General features: G+C 52.8%; 1 protein-coding gene across 2 annotated transcripts in view; it reads right to left on the reverse strand.

The window, feature by feature from the left end:
- The window catches only part of PNPLA2 (patatin like phospholipase domain containing 2), a 158,154-nt gene that overhangs the window by 40,655 nt on the left and 101,706 nt on the right, over positions 1 to 15,793 (reverse strand). For both annotated transcript variants that reach the window (XM_069624023.1, XM_069624022.1), the window contains exon 3: positions 15,099 to 15,164. In XM_069624023.1, the coding sequence (XP_069480124.1) occupies positions 15,099 to 15,164 (66 nt within the window). The remainder of the gene's footprint in view (positions 1 to 15,098; positions 15,165 to 15,793) is intronic.

Here is a 15,793-nt window from a genome sequence, read left to right on the forward strand (position 1 = left end):
CTCACCGCCTTATCCTTGAGGGGGGGGGACACTGCCTCGCTCCCCCTCCGATGGGGCCTTCGAGCTTGACCGGGGCCTCTCCAGGAGCTTCGCCGGGTGCTCATCCTTCCTCTTACCCGACCCAGAGCGTTGGCTCGTGGCTGAAGGTGCCGGGGAGGGTTCGCCCTGCCTGGTGCCCGTAGAGCCCGACCGTTCGGCGCTCCCGGTGCCAGCGGACTCGCGGTGCTTGGCCTTGTGTTGGACCCCCGTCGCCGGGGCGTCCTCAAAGGTCTTAGAAGACCGCTCGGATTTCTTCTTCTTCTCGCCTGACGGGCTCTTCCCTTCCAGCCAGTTGGCGAGACGTTGATGGCGGTCCTTCATGGTCCGCTCCGACATGTTGCCGCAAAACGCACAGTCCTTCTCCACGTGCGTCTTGTCCTCATGTAAGCAGTAGAGACAAAAGGAGTGTTCATCCTCCTTAAAGACGTTCTGCAGCTGGCATCCAGGGCAGATCCTGAACAGCTTTCCGGGCGTCGAGCTTCCCTTCTCCTGGGCCATGTCCGGGCCTGAGAAACGTCTGGAGTCCTCCAAAAGCGTAGCTCGACGAAATCTTCACCCTTGAGGGGCGCAGACGAATCCGACACGGGTCCCCGTTGATCGGATGGAGAGTCGGTGGAGCTTGAGGCTCTTTTGACCGAAAAAAACGAAGTTTTTGAGAAAAAACGTGAAAAAATAGCACTAACGCTCGAGAGCAATAGCACGAGGATCCCTACACATGAACGTGCGGTAAAAATCTGAAGATGGCTGCCAGAGGCGGTGCTTAGGTAGAGGGCAGTCATTGGCTGTGGTCAGTATGACGCAGAGACCAGTGATTGGTTATTACTACGAAAGACAGATCAGAAATGAAACTGATACTGTTTTTTTTTTTTTCTTTACCAAGGATTCCCAGCCTGACGACAGGGAATATTCATGAGCATGTGAATCCATGCCAGACCCCATGCTGGAGAAAGAAGACAATCAGAAGTTGTGCTTTTGTCAGGTGTGACTATTTCGCCCAGCCCAGTTTACCTTGCATTCTGGTATTTGTAGTACTGTTTGATGATGGAAGCGAAGAACAGCAGGGGCCCAACATGTGAAAGAAAATACAGGGCAGTGGACACTCCTTGGCATCTCTGATAATAAACAGTGAATAGGACGGACTGGGAAGGGGGAGTTCAGAGTTAATTTATGGCCAGAAACACAAGAAATGGGAAAGTAATTGAGAGGGTAAGAGAATTAGGGAGCTCTGCAAAGATAAAGAAGCTGAGGCAGGGAAAGAGGGGGGGTAGACAAAGAACTGAAGGAACGGAATGGCGAGGAGCTGGACTGCAAAGGATTGGCAAGGAAAAGGAGAGTCTGCATGAATGGCTGGGGACAAACGGGGAGATGCAGAATAGAGGTAGAAGGTGAGAAGGGGGTAGCTAAGGAGTGTCAAAAGGTGGCAGAGCATGAGGGAGAGAACTCGGAACCAGAGGGGAGCGGCAAGGGGCGAGGGAGGAGGGGGGAGCGGTCATTGAGAAGTAGGAAATCGACTTAAATTCCAGACGGGAGTGTATCCAAAAGATTGGCAGAAAGACACTTACTGTGACCCCGCCGACCTCAGACAAACCTTTTCTCTCTAGAATTCGGTTCACGTATTTTAATCAAATAAATCAATTAACGCCTATAAGAGCACACCACAAGAGGGGATTTCCGTGCAGCTATTTAAATGTGCTTACATATTACTCCTCAAAACTGCAGAATTAAACCCGAGGAGAGGAACAGCTGACTAAGATAAAGGCTCCATCAGTGACACTGTGTCGTCCATATGAAGACCGTTGTGTTAAGTTGCATGTACGTGTTGTTTTCAGTGGTGGAGCTAGATTGCAGAGTGAAGCCTTTCACATGATGGTTGCCAATTGTGCCGGGTCGCAAGTCACACTTCTCATGTGCGTCCAGTTTTTGTTTGTTTTACTGGTGGCTGTAAGATTCTTCAGTGTTAGTGGCGTGGGCCATCAGAAACCTATCACTGATGGCATCACGTATGGCAGGTTCAAAATGCAAGTGACTTGTTTATTTGGCGAATGCTTCACCCTAGCCTCGTGGCGCGGGGCCGCCAAAACCAGCTCCTCCCCCAGTGACCTCCAGATTTGGTAAGCCCCTATGTCCCTTATTCGGAGTGCAGTACCGGGCAGGCACCCATAAAAGCATGCCTTTGACATGCATTCACTCTAAACCATTTCGTTTGACAAGAAGCGCTTTGAAGCAGTCTATTTATTCACGAGCGCTACATAAACAGTCATTGGCAAGCAGCATGACTGGCTCGATATTCTGGAAGCATCGCGAGGCTTAAGGTCAGCGAGGATCCCTCCTGTCAGTAGCGATCCTCGCGCGTGGTCTAGTTATTATTAACCAGCCCGCTCTGAGAATAGCTCTCTCCCGGCGGCCTTTCACCTATTTCGGCTCACGAGGCCGCCCTCCCCACGCCCCAACTAGCTTAGAAAGCACTGGAGACCTTTTAACGGAAAGCTTTGGAGCACGCACTGTGCCACGTGCAAAACAAACACTGGGGCGGGCGGGGGCGTGTGTACTGCTCCCGTCTACCATCCCTTGAGAGGCTGAGGGCAGCACTTCCCTGGCCATACCGCTTAACAAGGAGTGCATCCCAAGAATCAAAAGCTCGGACCTAAAAGTCACAAGCTGATATTTTTATGCATTCACAACATTTTGTAAAATAACAAGAGTGATGGCTCTCGCCCTGTGCATCTGGTGAAACCTAACATCTTGGCATTGTGAATATTCTTTTGGTGGTAACTTTTGACTCGTTTGACTGCATGAAATCTTGCAATATTTTCGGGCCTGCTGACCCCCAAAAATGAAAGGCTCGGTGCCAATATCATCAACGGTTTAAAAATGCTAAAGCGTGGGTATGCTGCGGATACCATACGATACCGTGGGTATGCACCTTCTCGTTTGCAGATCTGCCAGAGCGTCTGGGGACAAACTCCGTTGGTGACGGTGCGCGGTACAAATACCTTTAACATTAGGAATCGAACAGATTGTGCAGAACCACCTGTCCCACCCGAGAGTCTGCTCGGCTTGTGTATCAATAGAGTAATGCTGTGCATGAACGTGTACAGAACCCCGTGTGGCTGCTCCGCACATGGAATGTTTGGGAAACGTGGTTAAGTAGGCCAGAGTGCAGGCCCGGCCTTAAGGGGGGGCGAGCCGGGCGACCTGCCCGGGGCACGGCGCCTCCCAGGGCGCCATTAGCCCGCGCCACGCCGGCTCGGGGGAGTCTTTCAAGGGCTCCCCCGAGCTGGCGTAGCGGGAGAAGGCACAGCAGGCGTACGTATTAAATGTCAATCGGGTGCGATTGTCACCAAATGCGCCCCTCCGCCGTGGGCGCCTTTACCAACAAAAAGGCACCGTTAGCCCCCCCCGCCACGCCAGCTTGGGGAGTCTTTCAAGGGCTCCCCCGAGCTGGCATAGTGGCAGCAGGCACCTCATTGTTAGTCAATGCGCCCGCGGCAGTGGCACGCATTTAGGAACAATAGGGTGCTGATGCACCGTATTCATAGAATTACCTCCTCGCCACGCCCCCTCATTGACCAGGGGGGCACCAATTTGCCCAGGGCGCTGCTGCCCCTAAGGCCGGCCCTGCCAGAGTGGTTCACATTCCATGTGTTGAGTGAGCTCTTGGACCCGTTGGCAAGACACCCCTCTCCACAGTGCACAAATCATTGATCAATACTTGCTTTTGAGACTTGATTGACTTCTTGACCAGGCTTGGACTGGCCTATAGGGCAATGCCTGAAACGAAAAATACGCAAAATGCTAGTGTGGGCCTGTTTTTTTGGTCAAAGTCAGCCACTTTTTGGCCATTGTCGGCCATTTTGGAGGAGTTAATTCACTATGCAGCTAGTAGTTTTGACCAGGGTTTCTGAATAAATATTCTTTAAAATGCCCAATTTGTTTCAGATTTTATCAAAAAAACTCCCTCTTAGGTACTATTCAGTCTGCCACAAAAGGAATGAATTACCATTTTCAACTGTGGGTTACTTTTCATTGGTGCCCGAGACAATTTTCTGGCCCAATCTGACCCAGTTCTTGATCGGGTGCAAAGAAAATGAGAAACTGACTTGTCTTGTCTTGCAAGTTTGTTTTGTTCTGTTGTGTCAAAATAGAGCATCCAGGTCGTAAAGGAAATGTTCTAACTTTTCTAACACAGTTATCCATACGTCCCAGCATCGCTGCCTCCAAGGTGTGTCTAGAATAGTACCAAAATAAAGAGACCATTTTGTAAAAACCGCGTGTGTGGGAAACGCTCGTCTCACACTGAATGACCGGTCATGCTGGGACGTATGGATAACTCGATGATGCCCGTTGCCTGAGGGAACTAAGCCTTATTGGGAGGGGCGGCTTTGGTTTACCCTCATTTAAAGATAGAGATAACATTATCTGACTTACTTCTGGTTGGAGGATGAAGGGATTCCCTCTACCTGAGTCTAGAAGAAACGAGGAACACGTTGTATGCATTTATTCTGGGATGGTGTTAAAAGAATTGAAGGAAATAAGAATAAGTCTATAGACAACGTCTTTAAAATGTATACTACATATATTACCTTGTGAAATTTTTCTATGAACAGTCATACTAATAATTGGTTGAATGCACATGAGTTGATGTGGTTTTCTATCTTTTGAGATTGTTTTTAATAGGGTAACTTGTGCTGAAGTAATTGTATCATTCTACAAACTGTGGTATTTGTTGTTGTTCAGCTTTCTTTTACTATATGTCCTTAAGAGTATGCTAACCATGTATTGGGATCTTTTTATGGAATTATCATGTAATTTTGAAAAGTTGATTCTATTCAGCTATAACAAAATAAAAAAATTAAAAAAAATAAAAAATGTATATTCATGTCATATGCTTCTTTGTCCTGAGGAAGACGAACATAAGTTTGCGTTAAAAACTAGATGAATCAGTCGTCAAAACTATAATGAAGGGATATTCGTTTTAGAGGATTGATGTTCATCTTTCCTTTTTAGCATACCTTTAGTTGACACTTGGCACTTTAATGACATGACTATTAGCACTTTAGTGTTGCGTAGCGGATAACCTGGAGGGTATGGGAACTTGTTTGTCTCTAACATATCACCATAGGATTTATCACTGTGGCATCTTTGCACCATTTTTTTTAATACACTTTTACTGGATTTGTGACCAACCAGATTGATTTTAGCAGTACCATGTGTTTGTGTAAATAATCGAACGAACATTGGTCATGTTTTAAGATAATGTGTTAATAAAAATATTAAATAAATTGATCATTATGACTCCTGACCTATCACACTCCTTTCTACTTGTGTGAGGCCTCCATTTGTAAACTAGGTTCTTTGTTGTTCCGTGAGACATCACTTATTGTTTCTGCAGAAAATTAAAAACGTCATTTCCGAGAGGGATAGTGGGGGGACACATTTCAACTGCCTAGAGGCCTCCACCAGGTTTAATACGGCACTGTGTTTACCAAAAACCAGGACATGGTTTTAAAATGAAACTCTCTGGACGGGGGGAAAGAGGGTCAATTTACAGGACAGTCCAGGCAAAACTGGGATGTCTCGTCACCCCAGCACTATGGTGTTGTGACCGGTTTTATAATCTCGATTCAGCATTGCTCTTCGATACCATCCTGCTCCGTTTAACATGTCGTTCCGACATTGTTTTTCAATTCTGTATCAGTTTTGTAGTCTATGTCCTTCGCCACTTACCTGTGCAACTGTAACAATGGTGGGGACAAACACAATTTAAACCCTTAGGCATAGCCGGGCATTGAGGGTACCTACCTATACACGTACCAACCACCAGCAATGTGCAGGGTTTACCACTAGATGGCGAAACCTGCTCAGTATGTAAATCTAAACAGATTGACAAGCCCCAGCAATCGCTATATGTTTCAGTACATTATATGTAGTGTTGTGCATGTATGGCCGGAATTGTCCTTTGAAAGCAGCTATCCCCTCCCAACAGTGAAGACTGACTGCTCGGTCACACTAGTGACACCAGTCAGACAGTAGGGAAACACTTGGTTGGCATCCAGTTACTTCACCAAAGAAAGGCCTTTTACACCCAACAGAGGGCTGTGGAAAAACAACACCTAACAGTAAACAAGGAACAAGTTACTTACCTGTAACTGTTGTTCTCCAGCATGGGTCTGGCATGGATTCACATGCTCATGAATATTCCCCGTCGTCAGGCTGGGAATCCTCGGTAAAGAAAAAACCAGTATCAGTTTCGTTTCTGATCTGTCTTTCGTAGTAATAACCAATCACTGGTCTCTGCGTCATACTGACCACAGCCAATGACTGCCCTCTACCTAAGCACCGCCTCTGGCAGCCATCTTCAGATTTGGAAGCACGTGAAGTGGCAGTATGACCAAGTGAAGAGCCGCAGAGGGGTAGGCGGGAGGGTTCGCATGTGAATCCATGCCAGACCCATGCTGGAGAACAACAGTTACAGGTAAGTAACTTGTTCCTTCTCCAGCATGGGGTCTGGCATGGATTCACATGCTCATGAATAAAGAATACATAGCAGTACACACATGCACAACCACGGGAGGTGGCAAAGGCTCAACATTAAGCATCACATCAACTCAACATTAAGCATCTTACCTCCTCACCAGGCTCACCTCAGGCGAACAGGTTGCGCAGCACTGCTTGGCCGACCCTGGACTCCTCCCTGGAATCCCGGTCGACGCAGTAGAATTTCGTGAAGGTGTGCGTCGACCTCCACGTAGCAGCCCTGCATATGTCCAGCAGGGGCACACCAGATAGGAACGCCGTGGTAGCTGCGATCGCTCTGGTGGAATGGGCTCTCGGACGGCCAGGCAGCGGTCGGTTTGCCAACCGGTGACAGTACATGATACAGCCGGAGAGCCATCTGGAGATGGAAGCCTTCGAGAGAGCCTTCCCCCGATTGACAGGTCCAAAGTTCACAAAGAGTTGTGACGTCTTCCGAAAACCTTTCGTGCGGTCCACGTAGAACTTCAGCGCTCTAGCTACATCCAGCGAGTGCAAAGTCCTCTCAGCCGGCGACGAAGGCGACGGGAAGAACACAGGTAACACCAAGGGTTCGTTGAGATGAAAGTCCGACGGTACCTTGGGCATGAAGGAGGGGTGCGTCCTGAGCACTACCCTCGTGTCGTGGAAAGTCAAGTACGGTGCCTTGCAGGAAAGGGCCTGGATCTCTCCCACTCGTCGTGCGGAGGTGATGGCCACGAGAAAAGCTGTTTTCCACGATAGAAACTTCAACGGGGCCGAGTGCAGAGGCTCGAACGGAGGTCCCATGAGTTTGGTCAGTACCACGTTGAGCTCCCACGCCGGGGCCGGAGCCTTCACCGGCGGGAACGATCTGAACAGTCCCTTCATGAACTCTTTCACCAGACGATGAGACCACAAGGACGTCCGGCCCGTGGTTCTGGTGTATCGGGAGATCGCAGCAAGATGAATCTTGATGGACGCGTGTGCCAGACCAGCTTTGGCCAGCGTCAGCAGGTACGGCAGCACTTGGGGAGCCGTAATCCGTAGAGGGTTAATCTTCTGTGCGTGGCACCAGACAGAGAACCTCTTCCATTTGTGTCCGTAGCATTTAAGAGTCGAGGACGCCCTGGCCTTTGCAAGAACCTCTCTGCAGTCGGCCGGTATGTCGTATCCTCCAAACTCTAGCGCTGCAGGAGCCAGGCCTGCAAGTTCAGCGACTTCGGGTCGTGGTGGAGGATGGCGCCTCCTTCCCTGGAGAGTAGATCCGCGTCCGCCGGCAGCTTGATTGGCGGGGACGCCGACAAGTCCAGAAGGTCCGGGAACCATATCTGCCTCGGCCACGCAGGTGCGACGAGGATCATCCTGCACCGTGACCTCTTGAGCTGGTTGACGAGCCGGATTAGCAGAGGCAAGGGAGGGAACGCGTAGAGGAACAGGCCCTCCCAGGGGAACGAGAAAGCATCGCCCATGCTCCTCGTCTGGGGAAACCTGCTGGCGAACCTCCGGCACTTGGTGTTCGTCGCCGTCGCGAACAGGTCGATCTGGGGTGTGCCCCACCGTCGGAAGAGGCGATCCACCAGATCCTGCCGTAGTTCCCACTCGTGGCACGAGCGCAGCTCCCTGCTGAGTGAGTCGGCGATGGTGTTTTTTATCCCTGCCAGATGAAACGGCACCAGAAGAATCCCTTGGGCGACGGCCCAATGCCACAGGTCCTGCGCCTCCTTGGACAGCGCTGGGGACCTGGTTCCGCCCTGTTTCCTGATGTAAAACATGGTGGTGGTGTTGTCGGTGAAGATCCTCACCACCTTGCCCTTGAGGGACGGAAGGAAGGACCTGAGGGCCCAAAACACTGCACGGAGCTCCAGGACGTTGATATGCAGGGACTTCTCCGTCGGGAGCCAGAGTCCCCTTGCGTGCAGATTTTCGGTGTGCGCTCCCCACCCTTCTAGGGAGGCATCCGTGGTCACAGTCACCTGGTGGGCTGGGGTCTGGAAGTCCATGCCCGCCGTCAGATGCGCGCGGGTGCCCCACCACCGTATCGCTCGTCGGAAACTCTCGTCGAGCTTGATCCTTTCCTCGAAGCTGCCCGTCGTCTGGATCCAGCGCGCATCCAGGAACTCTTGCAACGGGCGCATCCGGAGCCTGCACATGGGAATGAGGTAGATGCAGGAAGACATCATCCCGAGGAGGGACTTGATGGACCTCACCTTGGCCGCGTCGGCCACCAACATCCGTTGCACCTTGCCCAAGATGGTCCTGGTCCTCTCCTCCGACGGGGAGGCCAGAAGGGACACTGTGTCGAGCCTCGCTCCCAGAAACAGTGCGACTTGCGCGGGCACCAGGTGGGATTTGGCGTAGTTCACGGAGAATCCCAGGTCCGTGAGGAGTTGGACGGTCCTTGCCGTGTGGACCACGGCGAGCTCCCTCGTCTTGGCGCGGATGAGCCAGTCGTCCAGGTAGGGGTAGACGTGAATCCCCTCGCGGCGCAGCTGCGCCGCCACCGGTGCGAGGCACTTGGTGAAAACCCTGGGTGCCGACCGCAGTCCGAAGGGAAGGGCTTTGAACTGGTAATGACGCCCTTGGACCACGAATCTGAGGAATTTTCGGTGCCCCTTTAGGATGGGAATGTGGAAGTAGGCATCCTCCAAATCCAACGACGATAGGAAGTCTCCTTCCTCCAGCTGACCCAGGACGTGCTGGAGGGTGACCATCCGGAACTTCTGCGCCTTGATGAACTTGTTCAGGCGTCGCAGGTCCAGGATGGGGCGCCATCCTCCCGTCTTCTTCTTCACGAGGAAGTAACGCGAGTAGACTCCGGAGCCCCGAAGCCTCTTTGGGACGAGTTCGATGGCGCCCTTCCTGAGCATCGCCTTTACCTCCAGGAGAAGTTGAGGGACGTGAAGTTCTTTCCTGGCCACGGGGGGGACGCGCGGGCACCTTCTTTGAAACTCGAGCGCGTGGCCCCGGGCCAGGGCGTCCAGCACCCAACGGTCGGTGGAGATGGACTCCCACACGCTGACGAAGCCCGCCAGCCGGCCTCCCACCGGGGTGCTTCGGTGGGGGCCCGACCCCACGGCCGGTTCAATCCTGCTTGGACGCGGCCTTGCCGCCTTGGCCTCCTTGGCGACGACGGCGGGGCCGCCAGACTTGCCTCGTCCTCTGTAGGCCTCTTGCGACGACGAGCGGGCCGCTTGACGGTAGGAAGCGAAACCGCCGCCGGAACCTTTGGAGGCGCCCTTGCCTCCGCCGCTCCGAAAGGGCGTCCGCCGTTGCTGCAGCACTCCAAGGGCCCGGGCCGTCTCAGTATCCGCCTTGATGGCCTGAAGGGAATCGTCCACTGTCTTCCCAAACAGGTTGTTCCCGTCGAAGGGCATGTCCAGGACCCTGTTCTGGACGTCCTGCCGAAAGTCCGTAGCCTTGAGCCATCCGCGACGTCGAAGGCAAACGCCGTTGCCCATCTGGCGGAACCCAGTGTCGGCGATGTCCGTCGCCACGGTGATGGCGTGGTCCGAGGCCACCTCACCTTCCTGCAGGATCTCAAGGGCCTCCGCCCTCTTGTCGTCCGGCAGAAAATCCAGCAGGGGAGCTATCTTGTACCAGAGTTCCCTGTCGTAGCGGGCCACGATAGCCAAGGCGTTGGCCGCTTTAATCGTCGTCGCCGCCGACGAGATGACTCTGCGTCCCATGGCATCCAATTTCTTTCCCTCGCCGTCCGGCGGGGAAGTCGACGTGGAGGCCGCACCCCCCCCCGCTTTCTTCCTGGCTGCCGCGGAGACGACGGAGTCCGGGGTAGGCTGCGCCCGGAGGCATAGGGGGGCCGAGTCCGGGACCCGGTACTTTTTCTCGTACCGGTCTCTTTTCGCTGGCGTCGTGGAAGGGTTCTTGAGGAGGGAAAGGCCCTCATCCCAAATGTCGTCCAACAGAGGCACTGCGAGGACCGTCTTCCTCTTGGTCTCGCGCCGTTGGTAAAGGAAGCCTTCCTTTTTCTTCTCCTCAGGGCAGAGTTGGAAAAGCTCGGATGCCCTGGCGATCATTGAGTGGAACGATCCAATCTCGTCGGGCGGAGAAGCCCTGGGGGGAGGCGACGACGGAAAATCCTCGTCGTATGCCTCGTCGTCCGTACCCGTCGCTGCCGTGTCAGTCCCCGTATCATCCCCTCGGGTGGACGGGGAGGAGGGCTGGACGGGGCGCGATGGTTGAAAAGGAGGCGGTGGATGGATCCTTCTTTTCTTGGTAGGGGGAACACCAGAAGGTCCCGGTTCTGGATCCCCCGACGGGAGAGGTTCCTCCGTCGGTAACGGTAGTCTCGTCCTTATCTCGGAGCATAAGGACTGTATAGCCAACAAAATGGCCGCTGAGTTGTCTTGCGGCGCTGGCAGAGGGGAATCCGACGGGCGAGCAGGGGCCCCGTCGGTATCCTCGACGATGTCGTCGTCGTCACCTGCGTCGGGGCCCATTCCGACGGGCTGGTCTTGTTCCACGCCTAGGCCGTGGCTTAAGACCTCGATCAGTTCCTCTTCTGAGGTTGAGGCCGAATCTACGACGACGCCCTGCCCCCCCTTCTTCCCCACGGAGGGTTTCACGGGGGTCCTATCGATGGGCACGAAAGAAGACTCCCTCCGAGGAGGCAGGGAGATTCTGGGCCCCGAGGCCGCCACCACTGGTGCAGCCTCCACAGGCTGGGCCAGGGCCGCCGCGACCGTTTCGATAGAGGGCTTGGTCGAATGGATCAAGGCCTTCACCACCTTAGGTGCGCTCACCGCCTTATCCTTGAGGGAGGGGGCACTGCCACGCTCCTCCTCTGCCTTAGAGCTCGACCGGGGTCTCTCCAGGAGCTTCGCCGGGTGCTCGGCCTTCCTCTTACCCGACCCAGAGCGTTGGCTCGTGGTTGATGGTGCCGGGGAGGGTGCGCCCTGCCTGGCGCCCGTAGAGCCCGACCGTTCGGCGCTCCCGGTGCCAGCGGACTCGCGGTGCTTGGCCTTATGTTGGGCCCCCGTCGCCGGGGCGCCCTCAAAGGTCTTAGAAGACCGCTCAGATTTCTTCTTCTTCTCGCCAGACGGGCTCTTACCCTCCAGCCAGCTGGCGAGACGTTGATGGCGGTCCTTCATGGTCCGTTCCGACATGTTGCCGCAAAACGCACAGTCCTTCTCCACGTGCGTCTTGTCCCCATGAAGGCAGTAAAGGCAGAAAGAGTGTTCGTCCTCCTTGAAGACGTTCTGCAGCTGGCATCCAGGGCAGGCCCTGAACAGCTTTCCGGGCGTCGAGCTTCCCTTCTCCTGGGCCATCTCCGAGACCGGGCCTGAGAAGCTTCTGGAGTCCTCCGAAGTGTAGCTCGACGAAATCTTCACCCTTGAGGGGCACAGATGAATCCGACACGGGTCCCCGTTGATCGGATGTAGGATCGGTGGAGCTTGAGGCTCTTTTGACCGAAAGAATCGAAGTTTTTGTGAAAAAGCGCGAAAAAATAGCACTAACGCTCGAGAGCAATAGCACGAGGATCCCAACACATGAACGTGCGGTAAAAATCTGAAGATGGCTGCCAGAGGCGGTGCTTAGGTAGAGGGCAGTCATTGGCTGTGGTCAGTATGACGCAGAGACCAGTGATTGGTTATTACTACGAAAGACAGATCAGAAACGAAACTGATACTGGTTTTTTCTTTACCGAGGATTCCCAGCCTGACGACGGGGAATATTCATGAGCATGTGAATCCATGCCAGACCCCATGCTGGAGAAATTGGATTATCTGATGGCGCAAAACATTAGATCCCTACACCTTAACAGGATCCCCTTATACACGCACTGAAGTATTTTTTTTTTAAAAAGACATCGATAGATCATCATTGGCATTACACAATTAAATCGGCACTGACTCATCCCTCAAACCAATCCCCCCATAGACTACAATGGGGTCTCACATCCCCTCAGCACAGGCTTCCCACAAATTGTGGACCATCACGCATTCCAACATACCTGGGCTCCTGCAACATAGCAGCATCTCACTCCTTTCCTCATTGAGGATATCAGACGTCAGCAGATCCTCCCCCAGCACCACCAGTACTAGTCTCAGACTTCCATGAGAACTCACACAGTTTATCACAGACTCCATGCACACCGTGGATTCACACTTGCTCCTACATCATTGGCTTGCGAGGTTCTGCAACAAACAACCCTTATCACTGGTGTTGGGCAGTTAGATGGGGGTCTCGCTGATTTCTCTTGTGCAATCAATAAGAATGACAGCAGCTATTAATTACAATGCTTAGATCAGGACTTCAGCACTTGGAGTCTTGCTCATCTATGCTTTACTAGCATGGTCCATTCTAGCGGACGCCTGGTCCCACATACGGGAGCTAAAATGAATACACTGAATAACATTCCTTTGGGCAATACCAATATCTATGATTGTAGTGCTTAAAAGCAGTGGCAATCTGGCATGAAGCGACATTATGAAAATGTGAGGCTTTGATTACTCATTGCCTCCCTTATTAGCATCTCACTTCCAGTCTTGCATCAAGGCCCTGTCCTCAGGCCTTTTCCAGGACCCATGGCACACAGCATTGCTATAGAAAGGACGCCTTCATTTCAGACCGTGTATGTACAGCTCGAAGATCAGAACTTCATGGCTTCCTGGCACTGCTGGTGAGACAGTTCCTTTGAGTTGGGTTGACCTCACCTTCACATATGCTCAATGGGAAAGTAAAGATAGCGGTTTACAGTCTTTGAAGAGATCTGATTTGGGTAGGGCGTAGTCAAGCGTTGGTCCTCCCACAACTCATGTGATTGTTTGAGTGTGTTCATCTATGGACCTGAAAAGTGGGGCACTATAGAAAAGTGTCGGCTATCGACCCTCCACCACCAGCCTGACATTGGTTTTTGAAGGTTGTGCACAGGTGTGAGTGATAGCAATTCTTGCTACTGCCCTCGCGTGATGTGATATGATATATGTGATTTATGATGCACCTGCACGCAAGTGTTTCTAGGCGTGACAAAGGAGGGAGGCAAGACAAACGATCTTACTAGGCCAGGTGTCATTCAGATCATGCAAGTGCGAGAACAAGAAGTGCAAGGGCAAATGGAGGGGATTAGTGGGGGAGTGCAAGGGAGAGGGGAGGGGGAAACAGGACAGCAATGCTCTGAGTAAGTGCAGCCAGGGCAGCGCAGCTCTGGGCAGTGCAAGGAGAAAAAGGGACTGTAGGGTTACAGTTACAGCCCCTAAGTGCATGGTAGGCCCAGAGGCATTGCAAGGGTGACTGATCAAGAAAGAGTCTGGACTCAGTGAGACTCCGAGGGTAGCTAAGCAACCAGTCAGTACAGCAGACAGGTAGACCAGGTAGGTCAGCAGGGGAGGGAGAGTGAGAAAGCAGAGGAGAAGAGGAACGTTTTGAGCTGCTTCCGGAACTTCAGGTAGTCTGGCTCAAGTTTGAGAGGGGCAGGGAGGCCATTCCAGAGGGAGGCACCTGCAGGAGAGATCTACCCCCCCCCCCGCCATCCCCCACTGCCTGGAGAAGCATATAACCCTTAGAGAGTTGGAGGTAGCTGAGCAAAGGGCTCGAGAAGTTATTTTGGAAGACAGTGTTGGATGTAGTGCATGCCCCTGGCCCCAGAAAGCCTTTTGGACAATGGAAAGGGTCTTGAAGTTCATCCTTGCAGCCACTGGCAGCCAGTGGAGAGATTAAGGCTGGAGAGATACAGTCCTGTTCTGTATTAGTTGCACAGGGCGGAGAGTAGAGGATGTCAGCCAACACCAAGTCCTTGGTGTTGGAGAAGAGAGGTGTGCCACCTTTTGCTTGTGTGGAACCCTTTCGTTTCTGAGCAAGCTAGCGTGTTAGCATAAGATCTGAACGGGGACTACTCTACTGTTTTTAACCAAAAGAGGGGAACCCCCATGAAGGGTGAACATATTTCACCACCAAAAAAATGTTTTAGACTGTTTAGGAAATTCCCATCTTGTAAATGCGCCATCGTGTTATATAACGAGCCCACAAGACACGTTCAGTAGAGCCCTGGCTTACATGCTGCGTGCAGGTCTTGCTCGGACATTCTCGCTAGAATTATGAACGTACAATGTATTTTGTAACTTAACACCCAAAACCAAATCTTTTGAATTTTGGCAGTGCCCCACTGCTTACTCTTTGCCTTGCCCGAGTTTGCCAGGCTGGCTTTCTCTGTCCACCCCTCCCAAACACCCAGCCCAAGAGTTCTTCAACCTCAACTCGGGCCAGCTGCGCCCAGCCAGGGAACGAATGCCGTCATCACAATCCGAGCTCAAGCACCATGCCACCCGCCCCACCCTCCGCCCCATGGAGGGGTGCAGCACCGAGCGTGAGTAATCGCAAGTGACACTGGGGGCATGGGGTGAGTGGCTGCCAGCACTCACAGTAACAGCACTGAACTGGGTCAAGCAGACATCTGCCAACTCGCATCAGCTCATCGCGTGCTCAGTGCATGCACGGCTTGGCATGCAGCGCTCTGCGTGACCTATGCCGCGCCTGAGTGATAGGGAAACAGACAACTGCATCATAAACCATCCAAACGTACATCCAGTCAAGGCGCGGGTACTTACCACTCCCTGCAAGATGGGGGGAATCAGGCCGCAGTACACAGGGATGAAGGTGCTGCAGACGCAGGCCTACAAGAGAGAAAACATACAGCCGTCAAACATCAACCTGGGGGCACCTGGAGCAGCAGCTGGGTGGGCGGGGGCTCCATCGCCACCACTTTCGGCAACAGTTTAGGCCCTGGCTTCTAAATCCACTCGGCGATTGCAAGTGAAACATCTGATCGTTTCCAGGTTTTCACGCAAAGCAGCCATCATTGGCTAATCATGACACCTCATTAATCTATACCGTCCCTGCCCCACCCACATCACTCGGACCAATAGCGCAGCCCTGAATGACGGGGTGGGCGGGGAAAGGGGTCCCACAGTAATGTTTTTCCATTTCCAGCACCAGGCCAATGTGAATAGAGTTGGGTAGTTCCTTCCACCACAAGCCACACGTCAGCTTTTAATATGTTCCACAAAAACAAATTGGTAAGTCAATAGTGTAGGTGCTCGCTGTTCGTTAGGGTTTGCACTTAGGAGGTATCAGCAAGCATTTTCAGGTCGTACTGGGGGGGGGGGCGGGGTGCTCCGATGTGTTTGAGGATGCAGAACTGAGGCATGCAAGGAGACAGAGGCAGACAGAGAGAAAAGGAGAGTAACACAATCGGCACGGCTCTGTGGAACAGGGATGAGTGGTGGATAAAACTCATACTCTG

Source organism: Ambystoma mexicanum, chromosome 11 (genome assembly GCF_040938575.1).
Source record: "Ambystoma mexicanum isolate Mex_15411 chromosome 11, UKY_AmexF1_1, whole genome shotgun sequence".
Classification (NCBI taxonomy): Eukaryota; Metazoa; Chordata; class Amphibia; order Caudata; family Ambystomatidae; genus Ambystoma; species Ambystoma mexicanum.